Source organism: Sylvia atricapilla, chromosome 2, assembly GCF_009819655.1.
Source record: "Sylvia atricapilla isolate bSylAtr1 chromosome 2, bSylAtr1.pri, whole genome shotgun sequence".
NCBI classification, from domain to species: Eukaryota; Metazoa; Chordata; class Aves; order Passeriformes; family Sylviidae; genus Sylvia; species Sylvia atricapilla.
In genome coordinates, this window is record NC_089141.1 from 25,511,111 (window position 1) to 25,524,370 (window position 13,260).

Below are 13,260 nucleotides of genomic sequence, written 5' to 3' on the forward strand. Positions count from 1 at the left end.
GTATTTGGACTGTTTCTGGCACTGGACTGGTGCTGGAAGGGGTGCTGGGTTGGGCCTGTGCCGGTATCGGCGCTGATACTCCGGCACAGGTAGGAGCGCAGCCTCGGCCCTCGACCCTGAGCCCTCAGCGCCGTCCCCTCAGCGCCTCACGACAGCGCCTCCAGCCCCGCCCCGCCCCGCCCCCCCGCGGTCATTTGCATGCCCGCCCCCGACGGGCCAATGGGGCGCGCCCACCGCGGCGCCGGCCCCGCCCACCGCGGCCGCCGGTAACGGAAGCGCCGGCAGCGGAGCGGGCCCCGTGCGCGCGGCCCGCGCGGCGCGGGCGGCCTGCGGGAGCGCGCCGGGCGCGCGCGGCCGCTGCGGTGAGTGCGGGCGGGGCGGAACGGCCGCCGCTGCCGCCCCTCCCCCCGCGCCGCGCCCCGGCCCCGCGCGCCCCGGCCCCGCGCGCCCCGCCCCCACACAGCGCGCCGCCGGCTCGGGCACGGGGAGGGGAGGCGGCGGCCCCGCGTCCAGGGAGCGGCCTGCGCGCCCGCCGAGGGGAAGTGGCTCCGTGCTCGGCCCGGCGCCTCATTGGCCTTGAGCGCCAATGGATCCGGCTCTGGAGGGGGCGGTTACGGGCGCGATTGCGACGGTGGTCCCCGGCAGCACGGAGCGGGTGCGTGGGGGCGCAGGTGGGAAGGGCATTGTCATTCCACCGTGTGTCCCGTCCTGGTGCTAATGCTGGTCCTTCTCCTCGCCTCCCGTCCCAGGCCCTGCGGGCTCGCCTCAGGCAAGTCTCCTAGTCAGGTGTCGTGTTCTCTGAGGAAGAGCCAGAGGTTCCCTTAGCACTGCCTCTGTTCCCAGCTGGGTACTGTACCAAGTCGATTTTTGTGTGTAGAAGAGCCTTTGGCAATAAAGCACGATGTGCCAAGTGAAGCGGGCAGCACAGGAATCCAGAGTAGTCCATTGAGACGCTGCTGTGTTTGTTATCATCCGAGTGCTGAGACCCTGGCATAGGTTACTCAGAGAAGCTGTGGATGTCCCATCCCTGGGAGTGTTCAAGGCCGGGTTGGATGGGATTTGGAGCAGCCCGGTCCAGTGGAAGGTGTCCCTGCCCGTGCAGGAGGATTGAAACCAGTTCTCTTCTAATCCAAAGCATTTTGTGAGTCTACACACTGTAAAACATGTATATCAGTCCAACATGAAGTACTTCTGGGAAAAAAGAGGAAGTGCGTTGCCAGTAGTAGTACAGCCATTCAGTCACAGAAATACAGCTAGCTTGGGAAAAATGGGGGATGAAGGGTGGTGCTAGAAGCGCCTCCTGCTCTGAACTGCTGCCCCAGGGGATGCCTACTTTTAGTCTCCAGTATTTGTCTTCTTTAGGTCTTTTTTTTTTTTCTGGGTTGAAGTGACCAGGAAACAACTGAAACATCCAGGATACTGACTGCACATTGTTTGACTTGTGCTGAGGGGTGTTCTTTCACTTCTTGGAAGAAAAAGCGAACTTGAGGACCTATTTGGGAAGAGCGCCAAAATGTTTTGCTTAAACAGTTAAGAGTGGATGAATTGCTGACCTTTTCTGGGAGTGTGGCAAGTTTTTTCTCTGAATGATTCCCTGAAACTTAGAGTTTTTGCTTGGGGAGGTTTTTGCAGAGAGTTGACACATTAGGAAATCCATGCAAATAGAGGTGAGCACTTTCAGAGTTTCAGAATTTTATTGACAAACAAAAAATTAGCTGAATTTTGGCAGGGACTGTTCTTCTAAAGGTATTCTGGCATAGCTCTTGGTAGGCTTAAACTTGTCTAGCTGCTTTTTGAACTTCCATAAATTTGCAGCATCCACACCATACCATGAAAAGAAATTCTATAGGTTGCCATCTGGTTCATGAAGTTTTTCTTTCACTTACTTTGAACTTGACATGTGCGACCTTTGATAGGTGTATCCTCCGTATGTCAGAAGAAAATGTGATTCTTTATTCCCTATTTGGTTTTGTCATGATATTGTAGACCTCTGCTCTATTCTTTCCCCAGTTCTTTTTCTTCCATCCTTCAGAAACCCAACTGTGGTTGTTATTGCTTGTGTGGGAGCCACTCCTGCTTTTGGTGTGAACCTTCTCTGTAAATACAAGTACCAGGAATTTTACTGTGTCATTTTTAAGTGGGTGCATTAGGGAGAAAATTCTTAATGCAATGTGAAGAAATGATCTACTGGGGTCTTGCAGAGTTAAATAATGGTATTATTTGTCTTAGCTTTAATTTTTTTTCTTACAACTTTTGATTTCCAGCCTGGTTTGTTCACTGCTGGTGAGTACCTAGTAGATGTTTCTATCAAGCTGTTAGATCAACACATTCTTGAGGAGTATGAATAAAGAGCCTGTTGTATATTTCTGAGTGGCCTTGATCCTATAACCATCAATATGAAACTTATCACCTCTCTGATCACGTAAAGCCTATAACTCTTGCCTTTACTGTCACACTTTACAGACAATTAAGATAATTTTAAAAGTGTTTAACTAAGTTAAATGATAATACTGGACAAGTAGCACATTGATAATTTTTCTCTGGAAAAGAAGGAACAGATCGATCCTCAGCCTGAAAGATTTTTTTTTTTTATTTTGGTAGTTAATACAAATGCATTTTGTTTTGCTTTTAATATATATTTATCTAAGCTTTTCTTGTGTGTTTGTGTGTGGATGTTTCAGGAAATGTTTCAAGGACCATCAGAAGATGTGTTTGCAAAGATGGAAAGTTCAGTTGAAGACATGGATACCTCCGATACCCAGTGGGGCTGGTTTTATTTGGCTGAGTGTGGTAAATGGCATATGTTTCAGGTAAATACCTGTGAAGGTATATTGCCTCTGATGGATTCCATACATCAAATTGCCTATGGCAGAGTTTGTCGTAATGTTCTTTTTCTTTTATTTTGAAGACTGACTCAAACAGTCACTGCTCTATTAGCAGTGAAGACATTGAAAGGAGTTTCCGGGCAGACCCTCATGGATCTCTGTCTTTTACCACTGCAAAGTTTAACTACACACTGGACTTTTCAGGTATGTGTCCTTCCAAAGAGTAAATTTAAACAGTAGAAGGTCTCAGATACACCAGCACATTTGTTCATTCTTCAGGGTATTGTCCTCATATCTGGTGAAAAATAACCCCATGGAAAACATGATTAAAAATGTCTTCTTTACTGGAAAGTAGATAGGATATTTTAGAAACAGCTGCCGTGTTACATTTTTTGTGTAGATTATTAATGAAGTAGCATGTTGTGTTTAATAGCACTCCATTGTGTTCCCACTGCTCGCTTCAGCTGCAGGTGGCATGTAGGATACATCTCTTGAACTGGGAAGGTTGAACCTTTTTTCTTTAATGTGCAACTGCCTGTAAGTTTGGAAAACCTCTTCCATTCAGTCTGTATAAGAAAAATTGCTATGAAGGAGGCTTCCTGCAAAATACTGGCATCAAAGTGATTTAATAATTCAGCAGGTCGTTGAAGCCAGTTCTGTTCTCAGAATGACAAGGAGATAGTCAAAAGGATTAACTAGTAGACTGTAAAGATCTTGCTTATGCTGTTCCTGTAAATTACAGAGTATTACAGGTTTCTAATGTATGTAACTAATAAGAAATGTAATTGTTCTTTGTTCAAAGGTGTGTTCTAGTAACTTTTTTATAGTTTTTCTATCCACAGATGGTTTATTTTCTGATTAAATTACAAAACCGCTGCATGCTTAAATATAGGAAATGAAGGAAATAAATACATATTCCAGTATATGTATTCAAATTTCAAATATTTCAAATACAGAAAGTAGGGACTGAGTAAAACAGCAAAATACTGGCAGTAAAGTGGTATCTAACAACACAAGAAGTTTTATGCTTATTAGTGTTGAAATCTCTTTTTATGAAAAACTATGTTTTGCATCCAGAATAAAAACACTATAAGCAAATGTTAAAGAACAATTTTTATGTTACTGTCTTTAGGTCATGATGTCTTACAATAAGGAGAGTGTATTCTTTGTCATCCCATTCAGTGGAAGTTTTGACTGTGATTTAGTGGGTCTGAATGTTAGATGGATATTTAAAAAATAAATGTTTTGTGTGTAATATTTGGACATTCTGCCAACTCATATAAAGGGCAATGCATTTAGAAACATTTATTGAAAATGCTGATTTGTTACTTGTTGAAATTTCTGTCAAGTAACTTAGGGTGTAGTAGCATTCTTTTAAAAGTGGCACTAAAATGTTTCAAATGCTGTAGATGAATTCCCAAAAATTTCATCCTAATTCTTGTTTTATGCTCAGTGATGAAACAAATCAACCTAACTACCCTTAAACAACGTCCAATAAAGCGAGCTCCCTTTGCAATCAATTCATTCAGGTAAGGAAATAAGGGGAAGACTCCTTATTTTTCTTTTCTTCCTGATTCTTCTAAGTAAAATGAAACAAAAGCGTATTATCTGTATTGTTTATATTTATTTACTTTGGGAGTCACTTGCTCTGAATACCTGTTGAATCAGAATTGCTGCAGGCAGGCAGCACCAAAAAATGAAATCCACTGACTCCATAAATTATTTAGAAGTGCTGTTGTAATAGCAAAAAAAGATTGAGTTATATGTCATGCCTATATTTTACTCATATACTGTAAAATGACTTAGAGTTTAAAAAAATTGTGTTGTAACAATTCTTTTGTGAGTCTGATTGCTTTAGATTGTCAGTTTCTTACCATTTGCTCAGTCATTAGATGTAGAGCTGAGCTGATGTAACTCTGGAACTCACTAAACAATAAACTGAGCTATGCAGTGTTACTACCACAGATGAAATTGAGTACAAGGGATATGTGGAGTTTTTTTTCCCCAAATAGTTTCTGAGAAAACATTTAGTTCTGAATTGTAGTGTGGTTATATATTCAAAAAGCAAATTTTCATTTGCCATAAGAAATGTAGTAGAATCTGTTTATTTATTTATTATCTGACTTTCAAGAAGACCTGTGTTTTTGAAGTGTCAACATTTCTTCAGTAGATACTTGCTAAACAGTGCAGACAATGATGTGGCCATTTACTTTGTTTTTTGAATAATTGCATTCAGTAGTCTTACATCCATGTGGTGACATTCTTTACTTTCAGGAGATTGCTTCTTTAGTCTCAGTATAAAGGCTTAAGAGCTTCTATGTATGTAATGCATATGCTTAAACCACTCTTTTTTAGTAGCTCTGTATAAACTTCATGGGGGTTTGCTTTTTTTTTTTTTTTTGCATAATGTGTTGTTTGGAGCAGGAGTTTGACAGGAAGAAAATGCCTCATGTCTTTGAAGTGATGTGCTTTTACCTTTTTTGTTTGAAGTTTCATCTGTGAAAATGAGGCTATCCCTATGCCTTCACACTGGGAGAATGTAAATACTGAGGAGCCATACCAGGTAAGAGTTGGTATGCAACTTGGTCAAAAACCTGTGACAATGAAATAATGCATTGAATTGAAATCGCACTAACCTCTTTTTTTCCAGCTTATTCCATTGCAAAAGAAAACAAATGAATATAATGAAGTTTCTAGTCTCTTTGGAAAAACAATGGATAGCCACCGAATTAAAAGAATTAAGAGAATACAAAATCTAGACTTGTGGGAGTTTTTTTGCAGGTGAGATTATTTCTAAACCCAACAGTTTTAGGATTGTTAATGGAGAAAAGTTTTAAGTGATGCAGTAGAAATATGTTTACTGTTTTTACTATTAATGAAATTTTTTGTTACTTTCTAACTTTCAAAAAAGTCTTATTTGTCATTTTTCTTTATTAAAAATATAATTTTCAAGACTGTGTAGTTTCTACAGGTGCAGAAATGTAATACTTTCAGAAATGCATCAGATAAAGCTGTAGCACAGATGATGTATTTAAGATCTTTAGAATATCTGTGTGGTTGATGCCCATGATCCTTACAGTGAAGTAAGAACAAAAATAAGTTTTTTGTAAAATGAATCCTTGAGAAGCCTGTGTCATTTTAATTTTTACTGAACAAAGCACATTAATATTTCAGTCTTGTTGAATTTCTCAATTTTATGAAGCATAGGACAATTAAATGTCTAATTAACACATATTCATGCAATTTCTTTTAAATTTAATGTGCTACAAAACCTTGTTCTAAGTTCTTGGCTTTTCCCTCTTCATATTGTGCTTTCCTGGAAGAAGTAGAAAGTGTCCAGTTTAGTGTCCACTTATTTTTTAGTGTCAGTCTTAAGCAATTGTACTTGACAAGAGTTATTTGTGTATCTTGTAGGAAGAAGTACATATCAGAAGGTTTAAAAATGTTTTGCACTAACAAAATAATCTAGACTAAGTTAAAGAGTGAGGAAATACCTAACCAGATGTACACTAAAATCTTGGATAAGTTACATGATTTTTTAAAAGATATCTCATTTATTCTTAATTTAAAGCTATATCATTAACATGTGTGAGGAAGTGAAATTCCTTATATATGTTAATGGTTAAGAGAGTTATCCTACTTTTAGTTGTTTCCTTTTTTACTTGGTGGAGTAAGGAAGGGGGTCAGCAGAATTGCTGCCCTTGGACTTGCAGAGGTCAAACTTTGGCTTGTTCAGGAGACTGTTTGACAGAGTCCCTCCTGATGCAGTCCTGGAGGGCAAAGGAGTCCAGGAAGGCTGGACACTCTCCAAGAGGGAAATCCTAAAGGCTCTGGAGCAGGCTGTTCCCATGTGCTGAAAGACAAGTATTTGAGGAATGAGATCATCCTGGCTGAACAGAGAACTTTGGCTGGAATTCAGACAAAAAAGAAACTTTGTGCCTTGGGAAGAAGGGGCAGGCAACTCAGGAGGAGTAAAAGATGTTGAGATGTTTGGCAAGGAGAATGATTAGAAGGACCAAAGCCCAACTAGAACCTAATTTGGCCACTGCTGTAAAAAGCAATAAAATGGTTTTTTTAAAATAAATCATCAGCACAAGGAGGGCTATAGAGAATCTCCATCACTTGCTAGATGTGGGGGAAACATAGTGACAAAGGATGAGAGAAAGACTGAGGCAACAAAAGCATTAACCAGTTGTTATCTGGGCACACAGACCCTGAGCTGGTAGACAGAAGCAGGGAGCAAAATGCAGCCCTCATAATTCAAGAGAAAATGGAACCTGCTACCCCACACAAGTCTATGGGGAAGGATGGAATCCACTGGAGGGTACCAAGGGAGCTGGGGAGGTGCTCACTGAGAGCCATTTATCAGCTGTCCTGGCACACTGGGGAGGTCCCGATTGGCTAGGGGTGAGCAAATGTGATTCCCAGGCTCAAGAAGGGTTGGAAGGAGGATCCAGGGAACTACAGACCTGTCAGGCTGAGCTCAGTGCCAGGGAAGGTCAAGGAACTGCTCATCCTGAGTGCCATCACACAGCATGTGCAGGGCAACTAGGGGTCAGGCCCGGCCAGGGTAAGTCTAGGAAAGGCAGGTCCTGCTTGATGAGCAACCTCACCTCCTTCTATGACAGGGTGACCCACTAAGTGGATGAGGGAAAGGCTGCAGTTATTTTTTACCTGGACTTCAGTAGAGCCTTCAACACTGTTTTGCCACAACATTCTCCTGGAGAATCTGGCTGCTCCTGGCTCGGACAGGTGCACTGTTTGCTGGGTAAGAAAACTGGATAGGTGCACTGTTTGCTGGGTAAGAAAACTGGATAAGCCAGACCCAGGGGGAGATGGTGAATGGAGTTACATCCAGCAGGTGACCACTGGGGTCCCCCAGGGCTCAGTGTTGGGGCTGGTCCTGTTTAATATCTTTATCTGTGGTCTAGACAAGGGGATCAAGGTCAGTTTGCAAATGACACCAGGATGGGTGGGAGTGTTGATCTGCTGGAGAGCAGGAGGGCTCTGCAGAGGGATCTGGACAGGCTGGATCCATGGGCTGAGCCCAGTTGAGTGAGGTACAATTAGGTAAAAAGCCAGGTCCTGCCCTTGGGTCATAAGACGGTGCTATAGACTTGCACTTACTGGTGAAGAAATTATTGCCTGGTAGTATATTGCAAAGAAATAGGTATTCCAGCATTTCAAATTCACTTCTTTTGGTGTCCGAGGGAGGAAAGTTGAAAAGAGGAGATGATGCTTAGTCTAGCATCTCAGTTTGGAGTTGTCAAGAAGTACAAGAAGTTAAAAAAGGTGTTGGTCTGGGAGATTGCTGACCAGTTTTAGAAAAAGCTTATGTGCTTACATAGGTACAAAGACCATGTCTCCGGGTATTTAGTTTTGCTGTAGGTTTTGCCTTTTATTGGCTGAGAATTTTCACAGTGCCAGATCAGCTTAATTTCATTGAACTGCTTTATCTTGCCACTGCTTGTGGAAGGTGCTAAGATGAGGCTTTTTAGAACAGTTGGACTCTGTGATTTCTGTTCCAAACTACCAAAGTGTCCTGTTGTGGTATTTCTGCTTTCTGCACAACCAGCTTGCCAGTGTGCCCCGTGTATTCTGCTGCTTCGGAGGAACAATTACTAGTTAAACTTCTATGGTTTTGGAAAACTGTTTTGTTTAATTGATAAGGGATTACATTTGATCATTGCTTGAATCATTATTTGCGTCACTGTAGTGGTCAAAACACATTTGCCTCTTAAAATAGTTCCCATCTTAATGAAAATTCTAAATTGGCTTTATGAAATGAACTGGTCAGAGATAGTAAAGGACTGTTACAGAACATCTTTTGACAATTGATTATTCACTTCTTCTGTAAATTTGTTTCATTTGCCTGTTTCAAGAAAACTTACTTGAGGCTAGTTTTGTATGTTGTCAGAAATCAACAGCCAACAACAGAGGGTTGCTGATTGAAGAAATTTCAGATGTTCAGCATAACTAACCCTTAGATGAGTTTTTGCTGGTTTGCCTAGGTAATCGTGCTTTATAATCTACCAATTTTTTTATCCCTTCCACCATGACATTAAAGTAGGTGGAGGAAACAAAATGTACAAAATTACCTTTCTTTTAAAGATGTATCTGCAGAAAATGACCACACTGAGACTAGTAACACATGTTGATAAAATTGGTGTAGGAAGACCTTTTTTCCATATCTTAGACTATATCAGTAAATAGTCCTACGGCATTCAGAAATGTGTGATTTCTAAATATGTACCTTAAGAATTCTGACCTGTTTAAAAACTAGAGTCATCTAGGTGCTTGTAAAGTGGAATGTGTTAGGTCTGTACCCTCAGCAGTGTTTTCACAGTAATAATTTAGTGTGTTTGTACACCTATTTATTTATGATGTGCTTATTTATGTATTTATTGTGTGTTTTCTGTAGGAAAAAAGCTCAACTGAAGAAGAAAAGAGGTGTCCCAACGATTAATGAGCAGATGCTGTTTCACGGAACCAGTAATGAATTTGTAGAAGCAATATGTATTCATAACTTTGACTGGAGAATAAATGGGATGCATGCTGCTGTGTATGGAAAAGGTAAATATTGCTGTCACATACAACAGTGGTAGTGTTAACAGCTCAGCATTAACTGTTCCCTGTAGTGTGTACTTTGTGATGCATGCCTTGTGTTTACCCAGGAGTTGTTTAATACAGCTCTGCTTTTCTGGCAAGTGTAATTAAGGTTGCAGTTAGGAATGTAATTGTCACAACTGGCTGGTAGGGCCAGGGAGCATGGGGAAGGGATGCCCAGCAGTGCAGTGTTGATCACAAGACAATCTCCCTGCTAAAATGTTCACACTAAAAATATTTGGTCGTGTTGTCCTAATATAACAATTAACAACAAAAAAAGGATTGCTAATGAGCATAAAAGAACTGACATTTTTCATCATCTTGATAGCTATGGTCTGGTAGTCAAGCTGTCATGCTAAGAGCGTCATCAAATTTTCTACTTTTTTTTTTATTTCAAAGGGACCTATTTTGCAAGAGATGCATCATATTCCAGCCATTTCTGCAAAGAGAGCATGAAGCATGGAGACACTTTCCAGATTCATGGTGTGAACCTGCAGCCTCATCTGCATAGACCAGATAAAGTCATGTTTCTTGCTCGTGTATTAACTGGTGACTATATCGGCGGTGATTCAAAATACATGAGGCCTCCTTCAAAAGATGGAAGCTTTGTGAACTTGTATGACAGCTGTGTGGATAATACCTGGAACCCAAAGATCTTCGTCATCTTCGATGCCAACCAAATCTACCCTGAGTACTTAATAGAATTTTGTTAAGTTTGAACTAAGTATTGCTTGTGGTTTTTTGATATTTTTCTTCCTTTTGTAAAGACAACAACATAGAAACATGATGCATGAAAGAGGTGAAAGAAAAGCTGGCATACATTTACGGAGGATGGAAGCTATTAAATATTTAAGAGAGACTGGTAAACTGTTTTTAAAAATCTGTAAACTTTACAGCTTTTTTCAAACATAGAGACTATTATAAATCTGAGGTTGCTTAGTGAGCCTTAAATACATTGAGCATTGGTAAGTTTTCAAAGGCAAGATTTATGTTTTGATTTTTAACGTATATTAAAAGTGGTAGAAATATGCCTCTAATATAGTATGCATATGATGAAACTAATCTTTTATAAAGATTGCCTATAAAACATAAAGTAATAACAACAACAGCAAAACCCCAGGGGACATGGCTACGTGTGTGTGTGTGTGTGTGTGTGTATCTGTGTTCCATACATGTTACTTTGTTTGGAGGTCTCTTAGTTTGGATTCTAAACCAAAAGAAAAAAAAAATTCTACAGCTCCTTCATCAGTTTCCTCCAGATAAAGTTCAACAAAGCTGTCAGGTTTAACTTTATGTACATTTTACTGTAAGCTTCAATTATATACTGGGAAAATAACAAAGCCCTTGCAGTAGGATTTCACTGTTGGTTTTGTTGGAAATGATGCCCATAAACTTGTGGTTGTTAGTTGTTTGGTAAGTAACTGTTGGGCTCACTGTTGGGATATCAGCAGTGCCGTACACCTTTCTCAGTTCTTACCCTATGGAATTTTTGCCATGTCATTACAGTATTCATGTGCTGCTGTGATTCCTGTCTGATCAGGGTTTAAGACACACTCAGTGCTCATATACTTGGTGTTACTGAAGACAAATGTTTAGATTAACTTAACTGGAAACAATACAGTTAAACAAATGAGGAAAATTTCAAAAGATGCCATCCTTTAGTTTTTAAACACTATAATAGAAAGCTTTCAGTAACAGTTCTGTAGACCAGGTTTTCAGAATTGGTATGGTTGTAAAGTTAGAGAGTATTTTTCACATGTAGAAAGAGCCAAAATGTCAGTATTTGGGTAAAGAACAAACCTGAGTACCTAAACATGAGAGGAGACTGAGGAAGGGGCTGCTACAGTGAAATGCACTGTCATGTGAAATTATTTGCTATGGAATTGTCTCCCTAGTGTCCTTTGTTAAAGGACCTAAGTAGCACTAATGGACAAAGTCAATGTTGAAACCTTTCCAGGCTTTTTCTTTGGCTATGGCCAATAACAAGTCGCTGAAGAATCGGTATATAATTGTGGCAGATGTAGAATGATGTGTGTTGGTTTGTTATAGAATTGTTAATGGACTTTTTGGATCAAAGGCTGTGTTTAAAATGTATTGCATTTAAAGGCACTGTAGCTGCTGGCATGACCAAGTCTGCTCAGAGTCATACTAAACCGGTGGAACTGGAAGTAGAAGATGACGACATCTCTGGCATCCTAACTGAGGACACAAGTATCTCGTCCTTCTCCAGAGTGCTGTTACTGTTGTCTGTCAGTGGATCTTGCACAAGTTGTGTATCTGTTTCTATTTGTAATTTCATGGCAATTTTCCTGTCCCTAAACCATTTAGGGCTAAAATGCATTTTCCTTTATTTTAGGAAGTATGATTTCTGATCCCAGTTGGGAACTCTAGGTTCTACTCTTGTAGGTATGATTTGTGTTTGATTTACTACTATGCTAGCTCTGCAAAAGGCACTTTGTTCCCCACATTGTGTTAAATAATAGCGAAATCACGCAGGGAATTGGTGTATTACTGAATCCTTTTTACTATTACACAGTATTCTACTGTGCATACGTTTTGTGAAACTAACAAATACATGTGCTGTTGTTCCTTTGATTTGGTCTTTTATTTCTTCTGAAACTGATGTTTTTAGTTTAAAAAAACAGAAGGGTTTTTGTAGCACCTCATGGACACAGAGTACCACAATCTTTACTGATCTCAGAGACTTTTCTGATTGTTTGTGTGGTGCTATGTTTGCTGCTTAATTTGAATGGGATGACACAATCTTATTCTTACTGCACAATTGAAGTTTTACCTCTTCTTTCAATGTTCAATGTGTTCTGCTCTTTGTGCTGATGAATCTTGTTGTTGAAGATGTCTGTAAAATAACTGTCCCTTCTCCGGCAAGCAGAGAGCGATTATTATTGCGAGCAAAGTCCAGAACTGTACAAGTAGCCAATACAGGAAATAGTTGGACTTAATAAAAGGAATGGTGAGAAAGAAAGGGAGGAAAATAATTTCTTGGCCTTTAGAGTGTTAAAGAAAAGAGAAGGGATCTTGGTGTGATTCTGGGGAAGAACGCCTGCTATTTTCTGTTATTGTTGCATGTAGTGAAACTTTGTTCTCCATTTCGGTTTTACACCTGTGCAAGAGAGCATGTTATTCTCTTACCTGTCTTGATCTGAGGTAGAGCTTTCTTACTAAAATTATTCTTGTGGCAGAGTGTTTTCACATGAGCACAGCACTTCAGGATGACATAGGCTCATACTGGCTTTCTGGACCAGCTTTGTTTTTTACAACTGGTGTGTACTCAATTATTGCTCATTTCATCCAGAGCAGTTTGGGAGAGTGTCTCTGCATTCCAGTTCTTTGACAAGGTCAGTTTGCACAAACTCTTGCTTTTAAGTTAGAATCCACAGGGAGAAAAAAAAAAGATGCTGCTCTGTTTTTTAATAGATGTCCTAGTACACTCTCATCCATGCTATATGTGAGATACATAATGTGCTGGTAGGGTTGGTGACTTAAACTCAGGACTGCATTAGATGCCAGTTCAGCTGGTGGCTTGAGAGACAACTCTCACCATTTTTAAACCTTTATCAGCACTGAAGATCACAGCAAGAAGGCTCAAGTGAGTCTGAGCAGTCTACATAGTGAAAATTACCCTCAGGAAGATGAGCACATGTCAGTCTTAAAATTCCTGTGACCTAAATGTCCATCAGTGTTGTAACTATTTTTAGGCATTGTCCAAAACAGCAGACCTGCAGAACAGCATGGGCCTACTCCAGTATGGCCATCTACTCTTCACAAGTCACAAAAAATACTATGGGGCTGAGAGATGGAATCCTTTGCC

The 13,260-nt window shown here is 40.4% G+C and overlaps 1 protein-coding gene across 1 annotated transcript; it reads left to right on the top strand.

The window, feature by feature from the left end:
- The first annotated feature begins 559 nt into the window (after nucleotides 1-559).
- Nucleotides 560-12,026, top strand: PARP11 (poly(ADP-ribose) polymerase family member 11). Its single transcript, XM_066341048.1, has 8 exons — nucleotides 560-655; nucleotides 2,682-2,810; nucleotides 2,909-3,029; nucleotides 4,279-4,354; nucleotides 5,316-5,388; nucleotides 5,476-5,606; nucleotides 9,247-9,398; nucleotides 9,831-12,026. The coding sequence occupies exons 1-8, from the start codon at nucleotides 587-589 to the stop codon at nucleotides 10,142-10,144; spliced, it is 1,065 nt and encodes a 354-aa protein (XP_066197145.1). The 5' UTR covers nucleotides 560-586; the 3' UTR covers nucleotides 10,145-12,026.
- Nucleotides 12,027-13,260: the final 1,234 nt, after the last annotated feature.